At 45.1% G+C, this 16432-nt stretch overlaps 1 protein-coding gene across 6 annotated transcripts in view; it reads left to right on the top strand.

Annotated features, from left to right (window-relative positions):
- The window catches only part of camta1a (calmodulin binding transcription activator 1a), a 358960-nt gene that overhangs the window by 155746 nt on the left and 186782 nt on the right, over positions 1 to 16432 (top strand). For all 6 annotated transcript variants that reach the window (XM_061773510.1, XM_061773500.1, XM_061773518.1 and 3 more), the window contains exon 4: positions 4076 to 4143. In XM_061773510.1, coding sequence (XP_061629494.1) covers positions 4076 to 4143 — 68 coding nt within the window. The remainder of the gene's footprint in view (positions 1 to 4075; positions 4144 to 16432) is intronic.

Raw genomic sequence — 16432 nt, forward strand, 5'->3', positions numbered from 1 at the left:
AGGGTCACATACTGTGTATTTTCTCAGAGTGCCGTTTCTGCTCCCTTTCTTGGTGCAAAGAAGTGAAATAGAATGAATAAGTTAGTGTCATATCCAATTTCACCTAGATAGACATTTCAAAAGCCGATTCTCTCTGGGGGGAGATGTTGTAACCTCGAGAGAGAGAGAGGGAGAGAGAAAATATCATTTGAAAGACACCGCAGTAAATCTTCCCGAAATGAACGTTTTCTCATGGTGGATTTTCCTTTTGTATAAGTTAAGTTTGAGACAAAAAGCGCAGAGACGCAATGATGAATGCAGGAATGAAAGCTCCTTGTCAACACAATGCTAACGGTGTGTCAGGCTGAGGCAGGTGACCAGTGATCAGATCCTCTGATTGTCAGTCAGCAGACGGAAACATACACACACGCTGTCCATTTCAATCAGTTCAGCCATTGGACGACTTCGCCGTGATCTTCTAACAAGGAGACAAAGGATGCAAATGAGAAAGCACTTTAACAACAACCGCAGCTGTAACAAAGTGCTGTACATAAAACATTGTACACAATAACTCCAATAAGAATATTACAATAATAAATAAATACATAAATAAATAAGTACAATATTATTTTCTAATTAAAAAAAATACAAGCGCTGCCTTTACATTGACATTTGATTCCCTCTTTGTTGCACAATCCACATGCTGTGTGAATTCGATAGTGGATGAGAGAGAGAAGGCTAAAACTGCAGTGTTCAGTATCAGGACATCGAGATCAGAAATGTCTCTGGCTGGGACGCTGAAATTGTAATCCCGCGATTACAGCGTGCGTAGCATTGCTCACGTTTGCTACAAGCTAAGTTGAATTGTAAAAACAAACAGCTACAGTTTTCTAGCAGCCAATATTTCATCGGTTGGCAAGTAACAGAAGGAAAGGTTGATTTCTCCTGTTCCCTTTCGTCCTCTCTCTCGCTTCACTTGACTTCTTTTTCTCGTCCCTCTCCCTACCTTTTCTTCGGTGCATTCTTTGCCGAGTGGACGTTGGCCAGCCGGCTCCATGCTAGCGCGAAGCTCCTCGTGGTCGCAGCATAGTAGACAAAACCGTGAAAGTCCAATAGCGCTGATATTCTCCGCTTCATAAAATACCACACCCCAGCACCACGCGAAAGAGAGAAAGTATCAGAGCTGAAAGTAAACAGACTGCCTGTGAACGCACACACAACAAGTTCTGATGCGCTCTGCGGAAAAATGTCACGGCCAAAATGTTGAAAACAGTCCAAAACGGGTTACTGCGATGCAAAATGTGTTCACACGATGCAAAACACTAAATGACCAAAAGTTTGCGGAGCTGTTGTCACAGGCTGTTTACTCATAGGTCCCGCTTTTTTAAAAGCATATATCTGCGATTGGCTGGCGACCAGTTCAGGGTGTACCCCGCGTCTCGCCCGAAGATAGTTGGGATAGGCTCCAGCACGCCCGCGACCCAGGTGAGGATAAAGCGTTACAGAAAATGGATGGAAGGATATATATATATATATATATATATTTTTTTTTTTAATGAAACGAGATGGCCATGTTCACAACAAAGAGCTCTACGCATACTCTCCAAACTGGTTTGAACAGAATTGTCTTGAGCTTTGTAACCCTCAGCGTTCAACACCACTCGTGCAGCACCCGGAGAGAAAACCTCAGCCAGGATCATGTCAGCCAGGCGGATGAGGCAAACGGGCACGAAGTACAAACAGCCTTGCTGGACCCGAACTCTGACATGTGAGGTTGAGTGAGGCGGCCTGTGTGTATACTGAGCGCCTCCCCTGAATATTTCCCCGGCGACGGAGATCAGACCCGAGGCGTTGAGGTCAGCAGATAGTCCAAAGCCCATTGACAGCTGCTGGTTTGACTTTGATGCACCATCAGTGTAGAGTAGTGCGCTCCCCCGCCCATTCTTCTTGCACTCACCCACAAGCGTGTTTGCTCAACCTGAACGCATGCTAGCCTCTCATTATGCGGCCCGTGCAAACTTTGACTCTTTGCACCTGTTTAATGGCTGCACGTCTGTTTTTGTTTGTTTCCTCGCCATAAGATTATTCCACCTTTATGGTTGGTCGGGGGGTTGGTATTATCCCTGGCATCTGTTCAGATGTAGTGGGTGGGGCGGGGGTGACAAAGAGCCAGAGGTACAGCGGCTCCCCTCTATATCTTTAATAGGAGACCATGCTTCAGCCTCTCCCATAGTCTGTAAGTGAGAATGTGGTCGTATTTTTAAGAAAGGAGTGATGGAGCGGACTAAGTGCTAACAGGCTCTGCGGTCACCCCGTCCCCCGTCCCCCTCCCCCCCAACAATCTCCCAGCTGAATAGCTTGCATTAATCTAATCAGAGCTGTGTTAGTCTAATTTACTTACAAATGCATGCATAAAAATAACGTTACCGTGACCCTTTTTTCCTTGTGCTCCCCATAATTGTTATTGAAACAATTAACACATTTGCTCTGCGTGTTTGTGCTTCCAGAACACACTTGTCGCTGTGGTTATTGTTGTACTTTGCTCACCCTTAGTGAATTCAAGAGAGAAAAGCACCTCCATCAGAATAGCAAGTTAGCCGCGAGCCCCATTCTGCACCTGGAGGCAAGGCCACCGGTTCATGCTACAGCCTTCTTTAGTTGGGGCTGCCGCCTAGAAACACCTTCACATGGCTGCACCCTGGAGCATCCTTTTGGGCAGTCGCCAACGTGTCTCTGTGCCAGGTCACACCTATGACAAAGTCCATCTTTGTATGAATGCAAATCAGCTAGAAGGAGGAACAAAGGGATGTTTTGTATAGCGTTATATGTTTTTCTTTTTCTGCTGTCTTCGCATGCCGCATGGGTGTCAAACTCATTTCTGTCGCGGGCCACATCAGAGGGCTGTTATGACTGGGAACCCATATAGATGATCACCTCATATTATTACATTTATACAAGAGATTGACGGATAACTAGTTTTGAAATAAGAAGCCAGTGAAAACGGTATGTTCAGGTATTTTTAGAAAGTTTTATTTGTTGCAAAAAACAAACAATAAAACCATTGTTGGTCATTTTCAAAAGTGAAGACAATTTGCAACTTTGGTCTTTTAGCAAGAAACATGAAGTCGATGCACATGATTTGCCTTCGCGGGCCACATAACCTTATCATAAGCCTTCAGCTTGACACCTGTGTCTTTGGGGCAGAACTCGGTCAAGAGAAGCTCGCACAACAAACGAGACAATATTCTAACAAACCAAACAATTCATCTTGTAGAGAGGCGCACACCTTTAAATTCATATGGACGTTGGCAGCAGGTCTGTCCTTGTGTCAAGTGCTCGTGACAGTCCAAGTACGTGATAAATGCCCGAGCTGAAGACCGAATTGCTGCCTGTCGCTGGTAATCATTGGGTTGTCGACCAGCATGTAATGTACTTTTGTTTATGCCCATTCATTTGGTGAGAAAATGGCCGGCTAAGGTCCAGAATCTTCTCTAATACGCTCAGATTGATGCAAGTAGGCAAGGCGAGCACAGGAAACATGAAAGTGGAGCTCTATTTATGCCAGTGACAGATTTGCCTTTTTTTGGTTTTTGCTTCATCTATAACATCGCTTTGTACACAACGTGACTCCAAACAGACTCCTACAGTATTCCATCAGCGCACACAATATCAGACAACTGTTGTGTCATTATTATTCAAAGGTTAAAGAGCGGATTGAGCCTAAGAGGAGTGTCAAGGGATTTAGGGGAGGATCGGACCAAACGTTAAAAGACACAGACGTCAACCTTTCCGTGAGCACCTTTATGTCCCTGGGTTTAATCAAAGCTTTCAGAACAAAGGTGGTCTCAGAAGATACATCTGACCTTAGCTGCTTTCAACTTCGGTCTTTTTCCTTACTTTTACCGGTCTCCATTTACCAGCTTGAGCTCCCTGGTACTGCCCCCATCTCTGTTTTCCCTCCATTTATGCTGCTGGCTAGGCTGTCGGAATGCCAATGAAGCGGTCTCACCGTATTACAAACACCAGAGAATGGTGATTAAAGATGACATATCGAAGCCTCACACCCCTCCTCTCTCCTCTCCGCTCTTTTTCGCAGGAGATCGCAGCTTACTTGATAACGTTTGAAAAGCATGAAGAATGGCTAACAACATCCCCTAAAACAAGGTAAGACAATTACGCCGTCATCTGTGAAAACATAACTTATGATTCATTGTCCTTTCCTTCGCCGGCAACATCTTTTAAGTTCAGCTCTTCCTGGCTGATATCAGAACAGGCTCTATTTAGTTGTCGCAAAGACACTGAAATGAAATATAATAACTGCATTATATTTACATATCCAACCTCACATTTACCTTTTAAACTAATAATGTATTTGTATGGATGGATGGATGGATGGATGGATGGATGCATTGGCCAATAGCAAACAAACAACTCTTTAATGGGTGTAGGATAAGCACCATTGGTCACAAATGTCAGTTTCGTACGACAAAATGAGTCGGCTGCCACAACAAATGCAGTCTGTTCATATAAGGCCTCCTCTGCCAACGTTGTTGTTCGTACATTTTGAATCGCCCTGGATATGTTAAGCGTGTCAACCGGAAGGAAGCCAGTTGCATGGATTCTCATGGACCCAGGGCTTTTTAACACCGCCTCCGTTCCTCGTGCTCCTCACTCTGCACCGTCTCACGTCCATAGATTCGGAGGGACATTGACAATAGCTGAGAAAAAAATACAGTGGTGCCTTATGGTACGAGTCACCTGACTTACAAGCCGTCATTCAGGAGATTTCTTTGCTCTGACTTTCAAGCGCAATGTTTAATGCCACTCCCAGTTATCATTTATTTCCAAACTAAAAATGAAAACTAGGAGAATTAGTTCCTTTAGCCTTTAGTCTGCTAGCTTAACGCTAATACGAACACATCATGGGAAACGCATATATATAACCCTTTAAGCAACTGATATTTGAACACAAACGGTGGAGCAACACAACATTTAGACATTCTTTATCCTCTGCGAGGAGCTGAGCTGCTTCCATTTACAGTACATCCGTTTGTCTTATACTGCCCCCAAGTGTCCATGGTGGGCAGCATTAATAGCATTTCCATTCATCTCAGTGGGGAGAGATGATTTATTATACCAGTTATTTGAGTTACGAGCGTGGTTACGGAATGAATTAAACTCATGTCTCAAGGCATCACTGTACAGTGTTTCAAGAAGAGCAACGAGAACACGTATTTGTCATCGATGTTCTTCACTCCCAACCAAGGTTACAGCTTACTCCAGAATACAAGGGATGCAATTGTAGTGAATGACGCATAGGTGGAATAGAAAAATGAAAAAGAAAAAGCTGAAGGATGTGCCAATATTGAAAATGTCACAGCTCTGGCATGCTCCAACGCGAGACAGCCAAACTTGTCCAAGACTTTTGATCCAGTGACTTTCCAGCCAAATGTTTCCCAGGATCTTCACGACCGGTCTGTCACTGCTGGCTGTCACATACTGTATGTGTTGCTCTCAGTAGCCCGTGCGCTCTGGGATTTCAACCTCACGTCATGTCTCGGTGCATGTGCTGCAATATCAGAAAACATAACACCAGGGAGTGCCCCCCCCCCCTTGTGTGGATATCTGCAAAACACTCGACAACACAAAAACACGTCCTATGGCGTATGGGAGCCGTCACTACGGGACAGGTTTTGTTCCGAGGCGGAATGTGTGGATCTTAACAAGGGAGATGCACAGAGAAGTGTGAAGTGTTTGTATTTTCCTCGATGTCAGTAAAAGGGCAGAGCGTAGTGATGGATGGCAGGCAGGCCAGGAAGGCTTGTCAGCAATGAAAGGGTGCTGCATATATGTGTGATTGATGGGAGCTGATTGACGGCTGGCTTTCTGCTCAAGGTAATAGGTGAAAGGTCAAACACGGGACACCTGTGGTTAAAGTGCTGCCTTAACACATCTGGTGTGTGTATGCATATTGAACTGTAAGTGTGTGTGTGGTCGGATGTCTGCTTGGTTTGACCCCTGGGGGGATAGGCTAAGCAGGCTAATTCTCCCCCTGCTAGCAGCTGTGAACAGGGCGAGCGAGGCGTGATGGGTGGAAGAGATAAGCAGTAGCAGCAGGGTCGTACGTGGAGCGGTGCCGAGCTGCACGGCTTCCCCGAATGCACGCGACAACGCCGACATATGCCCGTCGTAAACAGGAGAGCGGGCAACGGCTGGAGTTCAAGGAGATGAAAGTAGCTGTTTGACCAAGGGGACGTGAAGTTTAGGGTGTGCACTGAAAAGAGACGGCAGCCTGTAAACGCAAGGATGATCAGGTGAACTGAAGCAATTTATTTTCTTACAATAATACTCTTCACATCAGACAGGCATATATGTAGCAGTCTAACAAATCAAACAAAGCTCTCATTTTGGGGTATTCCCTTTTGTGAACAAATATATATTCTGAACTGGGCAAAGCGAGAGCGGTGGCGTGCTGAGTGATTGATGCGCCCGGCTCGAGTAATACGCATTCCCTTTCAGATAGGAAGTGCAACCGTGCTTAAAATCAATACCAGTGTTCTCCCACTGACTGCTTCAACAGAGCTATAGCTAATTCAGGCCGCACCTGTCAGAGCTCGGGAAAATCTCTCCGCGCCGGGCCTTACACTTTAATTTACACCCGCGGCCTCGCTAGCTTCCATTTCCATTAAAGGGAGAGCCTGGCATTATGGCTTTAATGAAGGCCATCGCCAGGCTGTGATTTAACATAGCCACCTTATACATCACACCTTTACTCCTCAGGAGGGAATCCATTTAAAGGGACAATTAGGAGTTTCCGCCCCTATAGATACTCGTACCGTACTCGTTGTTGCCCGTGGTCAGTGAAGATGTGCTCATGTGTTGCCTCAGCGTTTCGGACGTAAGGGGGCCTGTGGGAGGAGAGGGCGTACACAAACGAGTCACTGAAACAATGCAAATGGAGACAGCCTGGGATTTAAGCCCATCTTGAGAGAGAGCAGGCCTTCTTTGTCTGCCATAAATGAGACAAACGTCTCCTCTGGGGCTTTTCCCCGAGGTGTTTGTATGCTGTCAGATGTAGAAAGTTTTATTGACCGGAGGGTGTCACGCAGTGTGGTCTGGCCAAAGAGCTAATGGACACCTGAGTATTGTGAAAAGGTTGCTTGTTATCATGAGCATATATAACGCTATAGAAAGGTATGAATATGTGCGTGTTGGGATGTTTTCTATTTCTTTTATAGAAACCTGAGGCATGAGTGTTTGCATGCTTCATATTTTCTACCAACGATATATTATTTATACCTTTATTTTGTTTATCCTTACTCCTCGGCCATGTCCGCACGGAAATGGAGCTGATCTATTCATTTTTCGTTTTTAAAAAAAGTTTCCAAAACAGAATAAGAAGCTTGTGGAGTTTGAAACATAATCAACAATGGCGTGGAATGTGGGGTTATCTACTGCAGTTTGCCCTTCTGGGTTTTTATTTGTGGGACTATTCCGCATCCCCATTTGTTGCTGACGGTAGTAGAATATTTTGCTATGATAGCCATATCACGCTCAGGAGCATCTGCAGCAGGAACACACTACGGTGATCCGCCACTGATGTTGTCGGCAGTGTAAGCGCACAGTGACGTGACGAGCGGGCCTATCGTGTCATTGCCCCCAAAAAGATGCGCATGTGTTGCAAACGTGGAAACACAAAGGCAGCATTTTCAAATGTATTCACTCAGGGACCTGGTTTGAGGAAAAAAATATTCTACTATATACAGACTCGTTAACCCTCTTCAAATCCAAACTCAAGACGCACCTATTCCAGACTGCCTGTTCACTTGAACATTTCCCATAGCATTTGCCATTACATTTTTTGATTTTATTGTTTGTTCGGTGACCTCGAGTGGTTTGAAAAGCAGCAACAAATAAAATGATGAATTATTATTATTATATTCAGACTTCCAAAGTGCCGATTCCAGGTGGACGAAAAAGTAGAAACAATGAAAATAAAACATTTATGGATACACTTCAATTTGTTTCATTGGGAACGTGGCCTCAAATCTCAATTTGATTTCAGGATAGAGATTTCACACCAATCTGTCGTGATTAAACGTATGATTAAACGTATCATCTGGTCATCTGTTCTGGCCATTTGTTCTAGCAGACTCTGTTCCACGGTCGCCATTGTTGTTGCTTTGTTCCTTATTACGGAAAGGAAATTAAAAACGGCTACCGGAAATGGTCACGAAATGCAGAGGAAACTCCACCCTGTGGCGTCCTAGCCAATACCGGCAGTAGTGACACCCCCTAACTTGGAAGAGAACTGCAGAACACTTTCAAAAAAACCAGCGCGTGTGGGTTGCGCTCGAGTATAAAGGCTAACTGTGTGCGGCGGGATAGCCGCAGTGACGTCTGCGCGAGTATAAAGAAGCCTTTATACCCAGTCTTTATGTGCCGGCAACGGCTGATTTACAAGTATGAAACACACACACACACACACACACTTATGCATGTACTTCCACGACACACCCAAACATCGTATATTGAAAGTATTAAACAATAGGGAGCAGTCCTTGGAGGACCCTGCGATGACACTGAACCCTACTGCCCCCACATCCCAGCGCAATAGCCTTTTCTCCTCCTCCAAGCACAACAGCACAACAACTGCAGCAGGAGCAGCAGCTCTCCAAAATGAAACCGAGTCCCTTCAGACAGCTTCCAAAGACAATGCTTTTATTAAAACCTACAGCAGCGGTGCCACCCTTGAGGCACAGGCTCACCAACACCACAGTAAAGCAAAGCTGAGAGGCAGCTCGAAATCGACTAATGACTGTTTGTTTGCTATTGTGAAGGGACGCTGTGGATGTGTGTGCACAAACAGTATTTCTGCGAGCTTGATGGAGCTGTGCTTTTGAAAAACACATTCTAAACATAAATGTAGCATTGAAACGGCATTAGGGTTCATAATTAACAGTCAATCCCCGCGAATGTGTTTTGAATAAAACATTCACAATGCATTTGTGAAAGAGTTGCTTTTGGCAGACTTTCCAGACCCAAAAAAGAGCTACAAGAAGGCGTATAGATAGATAGATAGAGGGAGGGACACTCAGAAACAAAGGCATAAAAGATAAAGGCGTGTTAGATAAGATCACTTTCAAATGAAGACAGCAGTAATGAATTGAGTCTGAGTCAAAAGCCAGAACGTCAATGAAATGTGAAGTGGGCTGAGGTGAACTAGTGTAATCCCTTTCATCTCTTTACTTTGCATGTCCTCCACTGTTTTTCATCCCAACTCATCAAGAATGACTGTTTGCTGCCACCGGGGTCTGATGGTGACACGTTCTGGCTCCTGCTTGGCTGCCAGGACTGACTTGACTCCATTATTTCCTGACTTCCCATTCATAGTTTATGTAAGGAGCAATGCAATGCATTCCACTACTGACGCGTGGCTTACACCGATAACGATAAAAGTCTGCTAATCTTCAAATGAAGAAGATGTCCTAAATTTTCACTTCAATGCGGGGTGGTTAAATATACAGCTTGTGAACAATGGGTTGACCTTGAGAAGAGCCTCAAGTTCCCACTACTCCAATATGTTCTTAATGGACTGTGACGTGCGGAGCACAGAATTGTTAAATCTGGCTAATCCAAGTGTTCAGGAGAAAAAAAAAACAAAAAACAAAAAAAACAACAACTCTCAACTATTACTTTCTTAAGATGGATTTACGCTGGACATCTTGAATGGCAATTCCGTTATAAGGCCTATATTCAATTTTAAATCTACTTTAAAGTGACCCATCTCAGTGTTCTTACGTTTCCCGGAAATCTGAAAAATCTCTCACACACACGTACCGTAAACTCAGATATAAGTAACGATTCAACAAGTCGTGGCAGTTTAGTTTAGTTGAGCCTGGACTGGCTATTCCACCCCATTGGTTCAAGGCAGGTCACCTTGACGTTACTGAACTGTTTAATGGTCGATGCACCTGCATGATTTCATGTAGATCTGTTTGATTTTTTTTTTAACATGGGTCTCAATCTGCACATTTTCATATTGTTCAGCTTGTTATGTAGCAATATCTGATACATACACCACAGTCACATCTGATTCATATGAGATCACTTTTACCCACACGGCTCTGGTGTGACCTTTTAACTGCCACATCGATCGATATAAAATGTATGATTTAAGTCACTTCAACCATACAGTGTAAATCTAACCTATGGTGTTAAAACGAAGACCTCATCCGAACTGTTTCAAGATGATGGACTCAAACATGAGGTATGTACCTAAAGCCTTCAATGTCACCTAACGCTATATCCCCTTTCATTATGTTCCCAGTTTTATTTACTAGTTTGTTTGATAGTTTTCTGTTTCTACTATTGTAAGCGCCCTTGGGTTTCACGAAATGCGCTTCTGTATATGAGCTGTGTTAGAGAGGTCCAGGGCTTCTTAAAGTATTTCAAATCCAAACTACACCTTTCCCCTCGGAAAGAATCCCCCTGGAGTCGAATACACTTTCCCAGGCTTCTCTGCTACGCCTTCACGCAGCCCCTGGAAGGATTCATCCGGGATCCTCCGCAGCTTGATGTCGTCAAGGTCCTCTTGATGACACCCTTGAGCTTGTGAAAGAGGAAAATAAATGCACCGAGCCAAGTCGGATGAGTAGGGATGTTCTTCTCGGTCAGGAACTGTCAGATATTCTGAGCATTGTGAGCTTTTTCTTGCTCAGTGAACGAAGCAAACACTGCAGGATCTCTTTGTAGACATGCTAGTTGATCGTCTAGCCCCCATTTAAGGGGAAAACTATAGTTCGTATCTAGTTCGCGTTTGAAGTATACCTTTTGTGATACTAGTCCTGGAATTTGTCTGCCATACCTTTTATTAATCTAGCTTATTATTATTGTTCTTATCCACTCTGTTGTTCCTCGTGAATTGAAGTGCGGACCAGCCAGTTGATAAGTGAACATATTCGGCCATTCAGGTACAGTCAAGCAGGCTTTGGTGGAGGGTGAAAACCTTTGATAGATGAAAGAGGTGTAGCAAAGAAGAAGCATAGTTCCTAGTACCCAAAATTCTCCCTGGAGGCTTAGTCAGTTGTTACAGTTCCTGCAGGCCAGACTTGTCAGGTTTCAAAATAAACCCCGGTGGCAGACTTTCAATCGTATATTGCATCACTTGTTCAAAATGAAATCGTCTTCCTCCTGGATAGAAATCAACCTGTCACAGGTCCCACCACCTTGTTTGATGGGAGTTCCACTGCAACACAAAATTGAAATGACCTCCGAGATTAAAACAGACACAAAAAAAAAAGTCCTTGCTTAACGATGTAGCCATCTGATCTGTGGAAAATGATGAAAGAAAAATATACAGTGCCACTGCAACCTGGTGGAGTTCTGGCGTAAGGCTTTATATTGTTCCACAGACAGGATGATTGCTCCACCCTGTCTGACCCTGGAACACGCTGTCCTATGCTGCTTGGTGAGCATCCCGAACACAGGCAGCTTAGCCCACCCGGGCCCTGTGGCTTGGGTGAAAGCCCGCCGAGAGAAAAGGCGCCAGGCGGACCATGAAGAGTTTGAGCTCAGAGTGATGAAAGGCGAACTGAAAAAATGATCATCGAAAGACGGGTGAATATGATGGAGCGAGAGCAGTTTAGAAAATGGAAACATGTCGATAAGAGAAGGCAATTGATGAGATGGCGATAGGAGGAATCCTGATGGATGGGGCGAGGAAGAGTGAGGGGGAGAGGATTTATACAAAAAGACGAAAGAAAAGATGGAGCACGGGAAGATGGAGCTGAGCTGAAAAGAAAACAGATTGCGTAAACAGTAGACCGAGATGGAGGGGGGCGAGAAATAGATTCAGCTGACAGATCGAGAAACGTTCTGTGGTTTTGGGGCATCCGAGGGAGAACGCAAACAGTCAATAGATTATTACGAGCGCAGGCCCGACTGCCTAGGCCTCGGACTTAATCGGGCCTCGTGTTTGTCTGTCCGCTCGAGCAGTACCCAGGCCAAGCCCAGTGAAGCAGCCGTAGCCTGAGGCTAGTGGAAATGGACAAGGGACGAGATCCCAGCCACTGTTTATTACAAAGGCCAGTTTGCCCACTGGAGACTGTTCAGTGGAAAATACAACATAATCTTGCTGGATTGCCTTTATTTCCCTCTAAACAGGACTGTGAAAAGCTGGCAAGACAAGTATTACTTCAAGACATGTAAGCTTTTTGTTACCTGGCTATTTTGTTCAATAACAAGTCAGTCAATTGAACAGAGGTCAAAGCATTTTGTATCAGCACCAACTTTGACCTCCTAATAGAGACAAAGCTGCATTTACATGAAATTCCTCGCTATAGTAAGGAAAATGTAAAAAAAGACAATGTCCTATTGAATTCATTCATTATGATGTACATTATGATGTTCCCTCGTTTTTCACAGTTAATGGGGACCAGAACCCCCCGTGGAAGGTGAAAAACCGCGAAGTAGGATTTGGCCCCCTCCCCAAGAATTTTTGTCGATGTGTATGTGGGTACCAGAATGTTTAAAATATGTAAACAGTATTTATACTTTACATATTTGCGACAAAGATTACAACAGCGCATGTATTTACTTACATCTTTAATTATAAAACCTTATACAGTAATTCATTACTCACTGTCTTTTCCCTGCAATCAGCGATCCACAATGCCAATTCTTGATGTACCGCACTGGAGATTCATTCACGCCATAATGGCGTGCCACAGATGCATAACTTCTTTCGCTGATGGTCATCTTCTTCTTCTTCCTCTTGGGCGCCCCGGAGGAAGCTTTCGCAGGGGCGCAGCGCTTCGGCGGCATTGTGAGGGCTTGCCTAACTAATCCAAAAAATGATCGCTTAAACAAAAAAAGTGATTGCGAACACAACAAACAGCGTGGACGAGACTGGTGAGACACAACGAGGGAAGATGCTGGGTGAGTCTGTGATGATGCGCAGCCAATCAGCTCACGGGATAAATCCACTCATGCTCTCATTGGTCAATGTCGTGCCGGAAACCAATCACGCGCCTCGTATGAGTGCCCGAACAGTACAGGCATGTACAAAGCCTCTGAGTCAACTCGTCTCTTTGTTTGGAATGCAGGGAAACCTTCCCTCGCGCGAATCAACAAACAACGCGTCTTTCCGCAATATGGTTGCCAATATGGCTGGATTTTTTATTTATTTATTTTTGTATGAATATTTTGGAAAAACCCGCAAATTACCGAAGCCGCAAAACGTGAGGCGCGAAGTGGGGCGAGGGAACACTGTATTCCAGTTTTTATGTCCAATTCTTTCATGTGTATTCCCATAGACCAATTTTTTCCTTAGCTTCATTCCACAACATAAAGAAACGGACAAAAAAACATACCACGTCATACCCATATTGAATATAAAATGTTTTGGACATTGAACCAAACATTCTAAACTCCTTGCTGAAGGCAATTAACTTTGTAGTAGCGCCGTTTATCTCAGCGGAGGAGCATTGTAGAGCGCAAACGGTCTGACGCGCTCTCGGCCGGCCATTGTGAACAGGCGGTGAAAGGGAGAGCAGCCAGCTGCAGGCCACAGGAGAGCGGGGATAAATAAATAGAGGAGGAAGCTGATGTCAAGCAGGTGTTCAAGGAGAAAGTGTCAGCCAAGCGGGCCGAGATGGGAAAAGTGCTGCCTCTGCAGCCCGATAATAAAGACTTCATTCAATTAGCGCTTCTGCACTGCTGAGCAGCGTCCAGGCTGGCCGTCATAGAGCGGGACTCAGACCCAACTGAGCACATTCTGAGCTACCGAGACACATGGAGGCCAGACTCGCACTGGGCCAGAGTTCCGCTGTGCTGCCTCATCGATGCATACACAATGTCCCTAACATGCAAGACTGTTCCACCCTGACAGAGTAGGACAGACATGTAACCTTGCCTGTGCATCTCTCCAACGCAAGGACACGCACTCTACCAGAGGTGGCTAGTAACATGCTACATTTACTCTGTTACATTTACATACTTAACTGTAAGTAATTTTAGAGATGAATTGTACTTGTCAGAGTAGTTTTAATGCAATGTACCTTTTGCTTTGTACTGGAGTACTTTTGTTCAGATGAAACACTACTTTTACGATGTTGCACTGCGCTATGGTATATTCCACTCGCTACTTTTATTTTTATCACTTTATTATTGCTTGCACAATATATATATATATATATATATATGCATCTATGTATTTTGGTTTGTCAGCGAGACTTCCGCCTTGGGTGCTGTCAAATGACTCTGTTTCACCAATCCAATTGATCTGCTAGTGACATTTGACCAATCAAACGGAGCCAGGCAGTCAGATGATCACAGACACGACGTATCTGTGGCCTCACACAGAAGTCCAGTTTTCAAAGTGACACATTTTCGTGGACTTGGTAAAAATGAGAGAAAGGAACTTTCAATCAATTGTAAGTTAACTGTTTAAGAAGTTAATGGCAAGAGCGAAGAAGCTGTTAGAATGTCTGCTTGTTTTAGTTTGCATTGTTCGGTAGCGCCTACCTGAGGGAAGGAGCTGGAAGAGGTAGTGACCGGGATGTGGAGGATTTTGCACGCTCTTGTCTTAGTTCTGGGTAGGGAGGTACCGACAATCTTTTCAGCAGTTTTGATTGTCCGTTGACTGTTTTGATGTCTCTGTGTAGAACTGCCTCAACAGCTCCTGTGGCAGGCCATGGTTCCTCAGAAGCCGCAGGAAGTACATCCTCTGCTGGGCCTTTTTGAGGATGGAGTTGATGTTGATCTCCCACTTCAGGTCTTGTGACACTGTAATTCCCAGGAACTTGAAGGTCTCCACGGGTGACACAGGGCAGTTGGACAGCGTGAGGGGCAGCTGTGGCAAAGGGTGCCTCCTGAGGTCCACGATCATCTCTACAGTCTTGGTTTTGTCGGCCGCACCACAGCTCCACTTCCTGTCGATATGCAGACACGTCACCGTTTTGGATGAGGCCGATGACTGTGGTGTCGTCTGCAAACTTCAGGAGTTTGACAGCAGGGTGTGTTGAGGTGCAGTCGTTTGTGTAGAGAGAGAAGAGCAGAGAAGAAGAGAGAGGAGAGAGAAGATTATACAGTGGATACGGAAAGTATTCAGACCCCCTTCAATTTTTCACTCTTTGATATATGGCAGCCATTTGCTAAAATCATTTAAGTTCATTTTTTCCCTCCGTAATGTACACACAGCAGCCCAATTGTCTTGTTGGAAGGTGAACCTCCGGCCCAGTCTGAGGTCCTGAGTACTCTGGAGAAGGTTTTCGTCCAGGGTATCCCTGTACTTGGCCGCATTCATCTTTCCTTCGATTGCAACCGGTCGTCCGGTCCCTGCGGCTGAAAAACACCCCCCACAGCATGATGCTGCCACCACCGTGCTTCACTGTTGGGACTGTACTGGACAAGTGATGAGCAGTGCCTATTTTTCTCCACACATACTGCTTAGAATTAAGGCCACAGAGTTCTATCTTGGTCTCATAAGACTAGATAATCTTATTTCCCTCTATTTTGGAGCCCTTCAGGTGGGTTTTTTTTTTTTTTTTTTTTTAGCAAACTCCATGCGGGCTTTGATGTGTCTTGCACTGAGGAGAGGCTTCCGTCGGGCCACTCTGCCATAAAGCCCCGACTGGTGGAGGGCTGCAGTGATGGGTGACTTTCTAGAACTTGCCCTGCGATTGGCCGGCAACCAGTTTCTAAAATCGGAGAAAAGCCACGCAGGCACGGGGAGAACATGCAAACTCCACACAGGCGGGGCCGGGGATTGAACCCCGCTCCTCAGAACTGTGAGGCCGACGCTCTAACCAGTCGTCCACCGTGCCGCCACTTTATTTCATATTATTCTAAAGTAACAGTACACTGACTGGAGTACAATTTGTGGCTACTCTACTCAACTCTGCACTGTAGCTTCTGACAACCTTGTGAACTTCTCCAAGTGTCCCTTTGTGTCGTCATATACTGCGAAGTAGCTCTGCGTTGACTAGTATGCTGCAAATTGTAACATCAAATCCCTATTTTCAGCTCGCCATTTGGGTGCCATTCTGTCGACATATGTTGTGTCGCATCCGGCTTCCTTAAAGAAGCTCTCTGAGGTATTTCAATCAACAAAGTGTTTCCCCCCATGGCGCACTGAAATCCGAATGGCCACAGTGTGCCTTGGGTGTGGCTCTGGCAGCAGTCCCATCCTGATCAAGTTTCTCCGGTGCGCTGGCTGAGACTCGAGAGACGACGGAAACAAAGGCACAAGACACGCAGCTTTAGTGAGACAGTTTCCTGTTATGTAAAGAGAAAGAGGAAAATAGAATGTGGATGGCTGCCAGAGAGCCCTGGTGAATCACCAGCAAACTCAAAACACACGCGCGCATACTCACACATACACATGCAGCGGCACACCTTCTGTCCCAGTTCTTCTCGACAGAACAGGAAGTACAGCAGGAGGGGAGTTTGT

The sequence above is a fragment of the Phyllopteryx taeniolatus genome, chromosome 1, assembly GCF_024500385.1.
Source record: "Phyllopteryx taeniolatus isolate TA_2022b chromosome 1, UOR_Ptae_1.2, whole genome shotgun sequence".
Classification (NCBI taxonomy): Eukaryota; Metazoa; Chordata; class Actinopteri; order Syngnathiformes; family Syngnathidae; genus Phyllopteryx; species Phyllopteryx taeniolatus.